The 13,825-nt window shown below is 47.1% G+C and overlaps 2 protein-coding genes across 7 annotated transcripts in view; one reads left to right on the top strand and one right to left on the bottom strand.

Annotated features, from left to right (window-relative positions):
• IFT80 (intraflagellar transport 80) overlaps positions 1–7,751 on the bottom strand; it is a 40,680-nt gene extending 32,929 nt beyond the window's left edge. The window contains exons 1-4 of one of the 5 annotated variants that reach the window (XM_072344825.1): positions 6,843–7,070; positions 5,867–5,997; positions 5,621–5,702; positions 5,090–5,311 (exon numbers count right to left, since the gene is read on the bottom strand). In XM_072344825.1, coding sequence (XP_072200926.1) covers positions 5,090–5,311; positions 5,621–5,657 — 259 coding nt within the window. In that variant the 5' untranslated portion in view covers positions 5,658–5,702; positions 5,867–5,997; positions 6,843–7,070. Of the gene's footprint in view, positions 1–5,089; positions 5,316–5,620; positions 5,703–5,866; positions 5,998–6,842; positions 7,071–7,124; positions 7,190–7,294 lie in introns of those variants that run through there. The other 4 variants (XM_072344823.1, XM_072344824.1, XM_072344826.1 and 1 more) reach the window with 4 other exon arrangements.
• A 79-nt stretch (positions 7,752–7,830) lies between these two features.
• The window catches only part of SMC4 (structural maintenance of chromosomes 4), a 30,566-nt gene continuing 24,571 nt past the window's right edge, over positions 7,831–13,825 (top strand). The window contains exons 1-5 of one of the 2 annotated variants that reach the window (XM_072344571.1): positions 7,831–8,077; positions 9,641–9,839; positions 10,962–11,140; positions 11,745–11,936; positions 13,570–13,746. In XM_072344571.1, the coding sequence (XP_072200672.1) occupies positions 9,701–9,839; positions 10,962–11,140; positions 11,745–11,936; positions 13,570–13,746 (687 nt within the window). In that variant the 5' untranslated portion in view covers positions 7,831–8,077; positions 9,641–9,700. Of the gene's footprint in view, positions 8,078–8,710; positions 9,013–9,640; positions 9,840–10,961; positions 11,141–11,744; positions 11,937–13,569; positions 13,747–13,825 lie in introns of those variants that run through there. The other variant, XM_072344572.1, reaches the window with a different exon arrangement.

Genomic DNA, 13,825 nt, shown 5'->3' with positions numbered 1-13,825 from the left:
CAAAGAGCAGACAAAGGAGGGCTTGGAAACATGTGGCAGAACAAAAGTGTGGCTTAGAATAGCTCACATTCAAATTAACCACTTTAAAACCAAAACCTTTTTCAAATTAATTTATCTAATTTACCAGCCGGTGAACCACGAGAAGCTATTCCCAGCATAAGAACTCCTTGAGATGAACAGTGCACAGATACCTCACACCAAGTGTGTGCAAATGCTCCATCACTTAAGATCATTTTTCCACTAATAACATATGCATATGACCCTCCTGCATGGGAATATGAATTATAAGACAGGCCATACCTGTTCTGGTTAAATAGCAGGATCCCAGCACATATTGAAAAAACACACAGAGAGTGGGGACTATATTTTCAGTTACCAAAGATATTCAAGTGTCTGGAGTCCATATCTGAAAGTATTTTCTTTGGTCAGAGCCCTTACAATAAGCTTATCCCAAGCGGGTGAAAAGAAGGTAGCTTCACCAGTTAAAACCCAGTTTCTCCTATGCAGAACTAGACACTCAGTTGGAACTGTGATATCAAGAACCTTCCAGCAGTCACCAGCTAACGTGAAAGCTTCCAGCACAGCTGGGTTCAGCTTGCTGGGCACTGTGGGTGTTGGAAGGCACTGTGAGCTGGAGAAGGCTGGGAGGTACCTTCTGCTCCCTGGAGTAGTTTGATGATGCAGCCCATCGGCAGAAGCTAAACATCTGGCTCTTTCAGTAAAGAAATACATTATCAAGGTTAGCAGGAGGTAAATCCTAAGGTAACACTGCACTAAATGCGCATGAAAATCACAGCAGCCAGGATGGGTGTGTTTCCAGGAGCCTGAATCCACTTCCATTGCATTCTGGCTTCCCATGTTTTATTCTGCACTTTGGTTTCAAAAACAAAACAGAAACAAAAGCTGAAAACAAAACCCAACTGCAAACAAACAAAAAGCATTCTGCTTGATCCGGCAGGAAATAAACATCAAACACACACCACTGCTCTCTGCAGTATTACTCAAATGAATACAATTACACTTTGTCTTAATTTTAAGCGTATGAACAAACAGGCACGACCTCAGCCACCGTAAGACTTCCAAGCAGAAGAGTTAACACCGAAGAAGAATGGTTTGTATAAAGCAGTTTCTTTGAAGTGACCATTTAAAACATCACACAGTGAACTAAACATCTTTGCTTTTCCTCACCACACATATTCGTATCTAAGCGAGCCCTCTGGACAGCTGCTTAATCCCACCCCCTTTCCTTCACAAAACTATTATTATTATATTATTACTAAAACTGCTTCTTCCTCATTCACCTAATTCTTAGCTTCTTAAGATTATCAATATTGGTCCTTCCATTTTCATTGCAACGTTCTAGTTTCAGTTACGTTACAGAGCATCTCACAGGTGTGAGATTCTCATTTCTTGTACATAAGCAGTAGCTGGATTTGCAGGCGTTCCGTGGCTAATGCTATCTTCCCCAAGAAACAGCCTTCCAGTTTATACAAAAGCACTTTTTGTTCTGACCACCTCTCTCATTTGATGCAGCATACTAGTTCAATCCATAGCCAGGACCTTTTTCCATTGCAGAACACCTTCTAATCACTGAATTACATTCTCACAACATCACCAACACTACTGATCACTCCATGGCTGAGCTCCTCATGTCCATCATGAACATATTTCACTGGTATTACTAGTAGAAGGAAAAAAGTAAGCTCACATACACAAAGAACTGAAAGGAGTCCACCAACGTTCAGTATCCAACTTAAAGCCTTCAGAGTTGCCTTGCAAAGGATACAGAGAATTCTGTAGTGCTTTCTGTATTGGACCAGCTCTCACTGACCCAGAGTAAGCCTGAGGTCTCTGTATTTCTGTTAAACCCCCCCTCCAACCTGATACGTCCCAGGAAAACCAAACACACAAACAAAGCAATGTGATATCTTGGTGTAAGTCACATCAGGAGAACAACAGGCCACGTCACAGAGCAGAATCCTCTTCCGCTGGGAAGCATCCAACTCACTGACCAACCTCCTGCATCCCTTCCTGCTCTACCAGCTTCCACTTCTGTCACAAGGCATCTTCCCAATAACAAAGCACAGCAAACTGTAGCCTAGCAGGAAAGAATATACTTTCAAATAAAAACAGGCCCATTTTAGGCACTAAGATAGAAGCATCTGGAAAAACAATCATGTGTTTTAAAAGTGTACCATAACGCTAAATCACAACAAATCAAGTTATCGTGGCTATCATCTTCGTTTCTGTAACTTCTCTACTTTTCCAACACGTGAACTTACAACTTATGAGAATCAAATGAATGTGACCCATTAGATACTGGGCTTTTTCATTGCATTCTTAGGCAGAAGTTGTTCCAAGGCCAAGTTTCAATGGATTTCTCTGCCTTCTTCTGTCTTCAATTTAACATTCAGGTAGTAGTGGTTTTCAAAACTATTGTCTTCTTATAAGCAATTAAGTAAGGGAAAAAATTAGCTAATATGTTTGGAACAGACAGAAGTGAGTTGATAGTAATGATTCGATTTAACCTTTTTTTAAGTATCACTTCTGCAAAATACTGCTCCCTTATCTCCATTAAGCACAGAAGCCAGAAGCTGTCCTCAAGTTTAAAGTGACTCTCCAGTTCTGGAGGAATGTCAAGTGGGAGATTAGCAGCCTATTCAAATACAGACCATAAAACACGTATGTTTTGTTCATTACATTTCACAGACTCTTAAATGCTGACCTAATAGAAAATGATCAATAATATACAAGCTGAAAAAATAGGTCCATTTCCTTATGATTTGTGCTACATACAAGGTTTAAAGCTGAGTATTTCCTTTACGTTTGTAAAGAAAGCAGTAATGTGCCCAGTGCAAGTAGGAACCAAAAGACAATATTCCACAAGAGATGCAACCCGGAAGAAAGCCCAAGAGGATTCAATTTACATTTGCTCTAATTTCACAAATATCTGGAGTTCAACCAGGAATTGATGCAACTTTGTAAAGACATGAGGCTCAGTTTCCATCAGATTCAGCAGATTTCCAGGAGTCCTTATCACGGAGATGAATGAGCTGCTGCAGGAAAATAGCAGGCTTGACACGTATGCCATGTAATTAGTAGCGAAACAGCATTTTCAACTTTACTATTTTCAAAACACAGTCATTCAGAAATAAAATTATTGCCTTTCAAGTGTATGAACAATTTGCCTGCACACATGCAAAAAGAAATCTTTGCAAGTTCTCTCTCTATATATATACGTCTGTATCTTTTGAAAGTGCCAGATTACACAAGGAGAAAAACTCCAAAGTCCTCTGCATGAAGCTCTAGCCCTGTTCATTCTTTCACAAATGGTTCAGTGCTGTTTCCTATTTCAGTTTCACTGAGGAAAAGCTAACAAATAAGACTATGGTTGTTCACAAATACATCTCATCAGCTGGTTTTTAACAACCACCAGACCACAGGCTGCCCAGAGCCACATCGAGATGGGAAATCACCAAAGTTTCATGCATGGAATGAACTTTCCTGCCTTCTTCACATACATGGCTCTGTCTACCCATACAGAACGCCACACTGGACACATCAGCACCAGACTGCTACTGCCCTGTAACAAACCTCTTCCAATCAGGCTCAATGGGAAGCTGGCCACATAAGCTGCACTCACCAGTAAGAGCATGCTAGATCCAGAAATTCAAGGTTCTGGCTGAACTTGGGCAGAAATTAACTGGAAATCATCCCTCAGTCCCATTAAAACTATCAATAAGGTCAGGGGCAGATGGCCATATCCTGATGGAAACTCTATAACTGGCTAAGAGCTGTTCTGCCTGAAAGAGCTGGCAGATTTAGGGCAGCATATTGCTTTGAGTTTGTTGTTGAGCAAATCCCACTACTACCATTTGTGCAGAAACACAGCTTCACCACCAGGACCTTTGAGTGCTGACAAAAGAATATAAACTCAGTTGAGTATAGTGATGAGACCTGCTTCTTTGTGCGCATAATTGCAGAAGTTGGACAGTCCTTACATGGATATTAACATTTTATACATTCCTTTTACTTCATTGAAAACACTGTGGAAAGTTTGAGAACAACTCAATTAAACTATCTTGCCAATAGCAGCAATGATGTGCACATACTACCCCCTAAAAAGCCTGACCTCCTGGACAGGCACTGGTCACATCTCAACTCCACTGCTAGTCCCTCCTGCTCATTTCTTCCCCTTATAACCACAGCCAGCCAAGGCCACCTACAACACGAACCCCATGTATGAAAACGAATATTCATCTCAACCCTCAATGTCATTCAGCCATTCATGATCAGCAACAGAACTCACACTATTTGACATCTCATTTGAAGCAACCCTAATCTTAATTACACGCTGAGGAAACCAACCTGAACAACACACAGGTATCTACTACTTCTCACATTCCGGTCAGGCACTCACAGCCTGTATATCAAGGACTACTTTTCTTAGCTGTGCTTTTAATCCAGAACGATATTTACAATGTAGTCAACGTAAAATAAAACAAGCAAACCAAAAAGGCAAGTTTCTAAAGGATCAAGTCCCTCGTGAGCTTAGTTTTAAAACTGGAAGGTCTGGGAAGAAACAATATGTACATCTGGCAGTCTGTGGGACATGCAGATCAGCCTTACATACGTCTCTGATGACAGCCAGAACTCAGTGCTTCAGAGCGATACTCAAGGCAGTGCAGGAGACACATACAAGATATGCCCCAGAAAGGCCAACACTGATATGAAATACCACATTTCAGTATTTTGGTCACCTTCCGTTCTGACAGTTAAAAGCAATCTGATATCTACGTAGCAGCAGCGCAGACATATTGGAAGCTACTTATGAAAGAGCCAAGTGTGAAATGAGCTACCAAGGAGGACAGAATTTTTCCTTACATACAAAATTACACATCTGCTGAAAGAAATATAGCTAATAATATTGTATCAGAGACAACTACAGTAACATATTGATTTTGAAGCATTTCTACATCAGTGCAACTGGTGTATCAGCATTCCAAATGGACTAAATGCAAATAATTTCTTATACATTCAGATAACACATGCACTAAGTGGTATAAAGTTATATTTTCAACTGCCGTACCGTCAGAACTCGTGAGAACGAAGCTCTCAGTTTGGGGCTGCTTCTTCCCACCAACGCTTCTGGGAAGCCAGTGAAGGTCTATGGGATAAGCATCATCTGGGAGCTTCACCACTCGAGTCGTCTCGCTCGTTAGGAGGTTCCATTTCAGAATCTGGTGATCGTCGCTGCAGGAATACAGCTCGTCAGCTGTGGTCCATCCCACGCAGCTAACTAATTCCTTATGTTTAATTACATTAAGGAAGTCTGGAAGTTTTAATAGTTCAAAATGCTTCATTCCTTCAATAATTGAACGTTACTGCAATGCCACCGCACAGGATACGTTATATATAGGAAATACAACTCTACATTCTTTCCATGTTTGTTTGTTTCAAGAAAAGCTGGTAGAAATTCCACGAGAAATAAAGCAGACAGACCAGAGCATGTGACAAATATTTTACTACAGGATTTATGATAAATCAAATCCTCTCGAGAAGATAAGCTACATGAGAATACTGCACGGATTTCAGCGGTCTATTCCAAGATAAAGGATATGTTTTGGTTCCTTTAAAAGTGAAGTCTTCAGTCTCATTTTGGTTGTTCAGATGGAATATTTAAGCAAGGCATGCAGGTATACCTGTAATAAAACAGAGCAAGCACACATGTAGGCAGCCAAAACTCAAAAGGAAGATACCAACGCTAAAAATGTTTTCAAATAAGCAATATTCCATTAGTACTGTGCCAAAACAAGCACTGAAATGAGGATTTAAGGGTTTGTACAGAATCCAGAGGCTCCCTTGCACATGGGCAAGAGCAAGTGGTGCCAGGTGTGCTTTGCTGGAGTGCTGTAAAAGGAAACACTTGTGCAGACACAGCTGTGATGGTAGTGAGGAATCCCATACTGTCCAGAACCTTCACACTTAGCGGCTGTGCTGTGAGAAAACTCAGAATGAAAAGCCCCGCTAGGAAGACAACCCTGCCAGGACCAAGTGATACAACATCTTACTGCCACCCACTGCTACTTGTAACGTCAGCGATGCTTCACTGCAACACAGTAATTCTGTAGGGAAATCGGGGAGGTTCCACAGCCTCGGCCTCATCCGAGGGGCAACAGCCAAAGGCAGCGGGAGGCACCGTGCTGGGTGAGCAGTCCCAGCCCTCTGGGTGGAGAGGGAGGAGCACCAAGGGTGGGAGCCGATGGGGCACTGAGGAGTGATGCACGATGTGACCCTCTGGACTTTTTTCCACCATAATAACAACGACGGGTCAAGCAGTTACTACGAGGAATTTAAGAAATGTAAAAAGGATGCTTAAGGGATAAGAGTTAATTTTAGTCCTACGTTACATCAGTTAAAACGTGCAATAGTTCTATTTATTGTTCAATCTTTTTTCTCACGTTGGAACGTCTATAACGTCCTCCTTATTCCCTGAACCAAAGGCTGCGCTGCAATCCTCACTATCCAGACACATCAAAGGGGCCTTTCAGCCCCAGCCTCCCTCACGGCAGTGCTAGCAGACCCGTCCCATCTGTGTGCACGGATCCCACCTGAGTTTCCCGCACACAGCACAGCACTCCTAACCCACCCGCTGCTATTCGCCACGTGGTGCTGTCCCGCTCCTGTCTCACTCGGAGCTCCAGCAGACATGCCGGCAGCCCTTCCCATCCCACTGCACCCTCACGGGCGCCGTCAGTTCCACCTGCCGCCAACAGCTGAGGCGGCGCGGAGCTCACAGCGCACACCTCGGCGAGACGAAGGCTTTGGTGGGCAGCGCTTACGGGACGTGGCGGTGAGGAGCTCGGCCCGGCCTGCCCCGCGCGGCGCTCCCCGCCCTCGGCTGTCGTCCCTGCGGGGCAGCGGAGGATCGGAGCGAGCGGGAGATTGAGCAACAGCGAAGGGGGGGCGGGAAGCCCGGTGGGGGGCGGCGGGCAGGAGCGCTCCTCGGCCCCGCAGCCCGTCTCGCTCTCCGCTCGTGCCAGATCCGCCTCCTTTCGCCCCGCAGCCCTCCCCCCCCACAAGCTCCAGGGAGGTCACGGCGGGCCGCCTCCCCGCTTCCCCACCGGCACCGCTCGGGATCTCAGCCCAAGGACCGTCCCCCGCCGCGCTCCCTCCGGCCGTGCCCGCCGCCCTCGGCATCCGCCCGCCCCGCGCCGCCCCTCCCACCTCCGGGCCCTCCGCCCGGCCCGGCCCCACCTCCCCGCGGCCGCCCCCTCCCCAGCTCAGCCTTTACCTGCGGCGGCGGCGGGGCGGCGCGCAGCTCCCTGGGCTCCCTTCAGCGCCGCGTCTGCCGTCGCCGTCTCTATGGCCACGTCCCGCGAGAAGCGCCCCCCCCTCCACGCAGGGCCGTGTGACGGCGCGTCACCGCCCGTTAACGAGCGCTCATTTCAAAGCGAGCCCCGTTTTCGCTTTATTTCCGCACGCGTTTAAATACTTTTTCACGTTTTTCGTGGAGTTTTTGGTTTTTCGTTTTGGCGGAGCGCTCCGCCGCGCCGTCCCCCTCGGCGCCCAAGCGCCGCCCCCTGACCTACTTTACACCGAAGGGATTCATCCCTTCCACGCCGACACGCCGCGGCCCGTCCCGCTCCTGCAGCACGCGGCGGGCAGGGACGAAGGCGCGACGGCAGCCGACATAACCGCGGACCATCCGCCCCGCTCCGGCCGCCCGCCCCGCTAACGGCCGCCAAGATGGCGCGCGGCGCGGCTTTTTCCTCCTTTCAAACGGCCGCCCGCCCCGCCCCCCGCCGTCCCAGCCTGCCCCGCGCCTTTCTAACGAATTTCGGTTCGAGTTCGCCGTTTGGGCGCCATTTTCGAGTGTGGAAGCCGCCGAGCCGCGGCGCGAGCCGTGCCCGCCCGAACCGCCGCCGCCTGCGGGGCCCCGCGCCGCCCGTCCGCATCGAGCGCGGCGCTTCGCCACAGGGCGGACGGAGCCGCGGCTTCCCCCCGGCGGGACGGGCAGGCGGGACGGGAGATCGGGGAGCGGAACGGAGCGGAGCGCTTCAGCCGCGCGCCAGAGGTGAGCAGCAGGGCCGGGGGGCGCCGCGCGGAGCCGCGATCTTCCCTTCGCTCCCCGCCCTGAGGCAGCGCCAGGCGGCCGCTCCTTCACGGCGTCGAGGCGCGATGTCCGCCGCTCCGTCCCGCTGCTGTCCGTGCAGCCGAGCCGCGGGGCCGCGCCGTTCCCGGGCTGCCATCGCCGCGTCGCGCCCGCTCGGGAGCGCGGAGCCGCGCGTGGGAGCTCCGCCCGCGGCTTTGACCCTCGGAGGGCGAAAGCCGAACCGTAGGAAGCGGGAGCCCGGCGCGGGGCTGCGTCAAACGAAGGGGGGGGCGGGGGGAGAGCGAGCGGAGAAAGATCTTCTGTCTGACATCGGCTGTCGCTCCCGAACGGCTCGCGATAAGCAGCGCTAACTGCCCGCCGCTGCTCCTTCCCCCTCCCCTTAGCGCCGTGCCGGGGGCGATGCCGGGGCGCGGGCGGAGCTGCTCGGGCGCGGGGAGCCGCGGGCTGCGCTGCGCTGTGCGGAACGGCGGCTGGGGGGGAAAACACAGCCCGGTACCGAGAGGGGCTGCGGGACGATCCGTAACGGGAGCGCGGACTGCAGCCGCTTTAAAACGAGTTCTCGTTCTCGTTTTCCTCCCCTCCCCCATTGTCCCAAATGAAGGACTCTCATGAGAGTGTGGGCTGGGGGTAGGTCTGCAAACGTCAAATGATTGGCACCAATTGTGAGATGACTTTCTAACCACGTCAGTTTTGTTTTATCTGGTGAGAAGTAAACTTTCTCGTGCCTGTTTCTCTGCGAACTGCCTTCCCCACTTGCTGCGATTTAAACTCTTTAGAGAGTTTCCCTCCCGCCGGTCGCTTTCCCTTTAGCGTTTGGTGGGAGCCGTGTTGGCGTGTGTGGACTTCCGTGCGTTTCCTCCCTGCTCAGATAGCTTGAACATCACCACGGCATGAAGGTATTTTCGCGTTGCTCTGGCTGTAGGATGCCGAACGCTGGCAGGCAGGGCTGTGCTGCGCCTCACAAAAGGAGCGTATTGAGGGAAGCTGTCGGAGGGTGAAGTCTGTGCTCTTAACTACGCAGGTCTTTTTGTTTGTGTGTACGGACGCTCAGCATGGAGTGCTGAAAGCAGAGCGTGTGTCTGGACTGAATGCTGCGTGGAAAGAGCCGGACATCGGGCTCATCGGGCTCCCCGCTTCTTTCCTGCCGTCGTCGTTAACTCTTTTGCCCCTGGTGTCACAGCTGCTCTCCCCAAGTGGGGACCTGGTGGCCCTGTGTGTGCCGGGGGGGTTGGAGCTTTGTGATCCTTGGAGTCCCTTCCAACACAGGCCACTCTGAGTGTGCAAACTCCATGGGCTTCAGGAGGTGCTCGGCTGCTGTCTCTGCAGATCAGGGCGGGTCCGTTGTTTTTTGGGGCGATCCGTTTATTACTTTCAGCCGTAGTTTTTGTTTCAGATTTGGGGTTTGTTTTTTTGTCTTCAAAATGCATCTGGTCTCTCGTTTCCGCGTTAGTTGAACTCCTAGGTGTATTCTGTAGGGGGTTGTAGTTTAATGCGGAGATGGTGGGGTTTTCTTGTTTATGTTAGAGTGAGATCCCTTCGGTAGTTTGATTGCTTGGAATTGCCGGGGAGCAGCCAGCTGAGATCATGGCGAGCAGGAGCACCAAAACCTCGACAGCAGCCCACCGGAAAGGCAGACAGCCTGTAGAGGAGCCCGACGGCGACGCGCAAGTGGAGCAAGTGGACAAACAAGACGGCAGGCAGCTCGGGGAAGGAGCAGCAGCAGGTAGGTGGGTCGCTGTGCTTCTGATGCCCTGTAAACCTGGCCGTGGTGCGCAGTGAGCTGCAGGGCTCAGCTGAAGCTGCCGACTGTTCCAGATTGGACTCGCTCTGTTCTCGTCTAGAAAGGAAGGTTGAAAGCTTTGATTCCTGACGTGTTCAAACTGCTTTTAAAGTGGTTTGCAAAGAGTTAGTGTTGGGACTTGTGACCGAGAATAAGTGCAAAAGCAATTAGTGAATTTTCTCCTAACAAAGCCTATTTCATGTTCCTGATCTGTACCGGGTTGTGGTACAAGAGCCAGGATTTTTCACACTTACACGCAGCCAATGCTATGAGATTTCTTGGAATGGAATAAATGTCACGTTTATTTATTTAACTCTTAAAACGATTTGACTTTCCTTTTCATGAAGCAGTGCATTGTCTCGTGGTTCTTGGGTTGAGCTTTTGCTGAAAATATCTGCAAAAAGAGCAGTGTGTGTCTGTTAGGGTAACGAAACGGGAACGACTAAAAGTTCCAAGCACGGATATTTGACACATGGACTGATAAATTGAAATTGGTGGCAAAACCTCCTGTCTGTGTGAAGGAAAAGCTGCTGGTAACTGTTGAAAAGCTGCTTTGCTTGCAACGAGCAGATATCCAGGGGGCCAGTTTGTTTTCGTAACAAACTTCCTGTCTTTGCAGAGCAGTTGTGCTGTCATTACAGCTTTAGAGCATTGTGCAGCGATCCCCAAATCTTGCGGAGTGACTTGTGAGCAGGCTTGAAATGTGGCTTTGCACTTATTAATTAGGAAGACTTTGCCTGTTTCAGATTTGTAGCCTTATTGTGACGGCTGTAGCTATTGTAATTGCAGAGTGCCTATTAAAGTGTGTTAGAATAGGGATTGCATAATGAAAGAACAAACCCACTGGTGAATCGATGGGATGTCTTCAGTGTCTCTTTTTTAAAGATTCAGTTTGTGGAAAGAAGGATTTTAATTCCATTTAACCCCTTTTAATAATTGCAGAAGTATAGCTCTGGTTATTATGGAAATGCTGTCTGCTTTTGAAATCGAGTATTTTAAAAGGTGTTTGGTCATGGAGTGCTTATGGCCTTAATTTTCTTTCTGCTTATTTTGGATGGTTTTTAGCAGTCTCAAGTGAGGAGTCTGATAATCGGAGTTTAGAAGAGATTTTGGGTAGCATCCCTCCTCCCCCTCCTCCAGCAATGACCAATGAAGCCGGTGCTCCTCGTCTCATGATAACTCACATTGTAAACCACAACTTCAAATCCTATGCAGGGCAGCAAACTTTGGGACCTTTTCACAAGGTAATTTTCTTATCCCTTAAGCGTTCTCTAAATGAAGGTAAGGCTTTGCTGTGTGCTGCTGCCCTTCCTGTAGTTTCACATCACCTCACCTCAGAAAAACAGAGCAATATTGAGGTTTGAGAATTGTTTTGGTGGCGATGTCCTTTCTTTTAGTTGCTGAGCAGTAGGGAAACAGCAAAGTGCAAATTTTTGATTCTGTACAATTGTAATTTGTCAGAAAGCCTGTGAAAAAGCACATTGCTGCCTTTATTTCGTTTGCTGGGGAATTTTGAGGAGCATGTTTGAAGAATGAGAATGTTTTTAGTGCCCACAAGGGATTTACGTGGCTAATCATGAAACTTTCCTTGCGAACTTGCTTGCTAAGTGCAGTATCACTTTGAGTTAACAGGTTATGATTTAGAAAGCTGGGCTGAGTGGAGGTGTTGTTCTCTTAAATAAGTTGTACTGCTCTGCCTTTGGTTGTGTAGATTAAACTATCAAATGAGCTGCAGCTTCCTGCACTAGAAATAACGATGTTTGGAACTATTTACAAATGAAGGGGGGATGTACACTGGCCAGGATCTATTTCCCTCAGCCCGACACCTTTTTTCCTTCTGTTCTGCAGCGTTTTTCGTGCATTATTGGGCCCAATGGCAGTGGGAAATCCAATGTCATTGATGCGATGCTTTTTGTGTTTGGGTATCGAGCGCAGAAAATCAGATCCAAAAAACTCTCTGTGTTGATCCATAAATCTGAGGAACATATGGACATCCAGAGCTGTTCTGTGGAAATCCACTTCCAAAAGATCATTGACAAGGTATGTATCCTGCTCAGCAGAGCAGTGCTTGCTTTACTCAAGCATTTGACAACTTAATATTTGATTAGTTTGAGCTGGGGAAGACGCGGTGGCACAGTTTACCCTTGGGATGTAAAACACCAGTTTGAAGTTAATTAGCTGAAAAATCCTTCTCTGGAGTCGTGCAGCTCTTAAAGTATGAGCAGGGGCTGCTCTGTGAGAGGAGTGTCTGCTGGGCAGTCATTTTGGGGCTGCTCACAGTCAGTCATCCAACTGTCATGTTCAGAAGTCGTTGTACATTTGTTGTTTCTTTGCCCTCAAGTAAATAAAGCTTATTTCTGAAATTAACAGCACCTCGAATCACTTCTAAGGCTACATTTGGGTGTGTTATATATTCGTACATTAATAATATGATCATATAGATTCAGGTGTAAAAACTATTGGAGCAAAAGCTTTCAAACCAATTAGAAGCTATTTTTAAAAATTCAGTAAATATAAAACCAATCTGAAACACTTAGTGGACAATAAATGGGGCTGCAATTCCAAACCAGGTTTTTAATAGAATGTCTGGCTTTCACACCCTCTGGCTGATATCGTGTTTGAATGAAATAGAAAGTGCTGACAATGCTGAAAAAAAAATGCAATAATATTCTGTTGCTTGTCATTTCATGTATGGGTAAAAACGTCTGGGCTGTTGTTGACTTATTGCCATTCCAATACTAGAAATTTATTTTACTTTATTTAAATAGAATTTCTGTGGGCATTTAGTCTGGCTGAAGTGCCTCGTTGAATTTCAGGTTAGTCAGTATTGTGGGAAGGGTACACCAAAGCATCAAAACCTGTGCTAATACGGGGACAGTCAGTAACAGACCTGCTATAGATAAATTTTCTTTGACTCGATGTGCACAGATCTGTGCTTTTTGCTTCTGTCTGTGTTGGCCACATTCAGTGGTTATTTAGTTTTCTTTTTCCTGCTTGTCTCTGTATGAGCACCTAGAAAAGCTGCATTTGTGATGCAAAAACCTTGCGAGTGTACCTGGTCAGATGGTGCTCTGGGAATGGGCCTGGCAAAGCAGAGGGCCAGCTGAAGTCTTTACAAGAAGCATGGCTCGGCTTTAACTGCTTAAAACGAGTCCCAGCTTTACTGCAGTTGCTGCTTTTTAGTGAAGCCGTAGTGATCTTTTGAAGCTGATGACCTCATGTTTGTCACATCTTTAATATTTTGCTTTTTTATCTTCTGCAGTTTCTCTTTAGAACTGCTCGGCAAAAAGCAGCTTTCTAGCACTATAAAGAGAGAGCTTAATTGCAGACAGTAGCAAATCATTCAAGGCTTCCTAATCTAAAATTGAAAGGGCAGGGTACAACAGCCACTTTAAAGCTGCAGTAGGTCTTTTGTGATGCACAGCCCTGGTAAAGAGAAGAAATTAAGTATTTTTAAAGCAAAGGCTGGTATTATTGATGAGGGATGCAGCACATGAGGAGCAGCACGTTTGGGATTTATTTTATTTTTTTTTGGTCTAGAGCTGAATATTTTTTTTGAGGTGCTCATCATTAAGGGGACCCTGACTTAAAACCTTAATGGTAACATGGTGAAATGTGAGGTGAACCTACGATTTACTAATTGTATTTCTGGCTTTGTTTTTCCTCATAACAGGAAGGAGATGATTATGAAGTCATTCCTAACAGCAATTTTTGTGTATCTAGAACTGCCTTTAGAGATAATTCTTCTGTATACCACATCAATGGAAAGAAGTCAACATTCAAAGATGTTGGTATTCTTCTTCGAAGTCATGGAATCGACCTGGACCATAACAGATTCTTGATTTTACAGGTTGGTGTGTGAATAAAACCCGTTTCTATTAAAGCTGTATTTCCAGGTGTAGTTGCCAAAATGCTGTTTAGTTGTGAGT

Source organism: Excalfactoria chinensis, chromosome 9 (genome assembly GCF_039878825.1).
Source record: "Excalfactoria chinensis isolate bCotChi1 chromosome 9, bCotChi1.hap2, whole genome shotgun sequence".
Taxonomy (NCBI): Eukaryota; Metazoa; Chordata; class Aves; order Galliformes; family Phasianidae; genus Excalfactoria; species Excalfactoria chinensis.
Note: the sequence above shows the minus strand (reverse complement) of the source record. Positions and strands in the feature narration are given on the sequence as shown.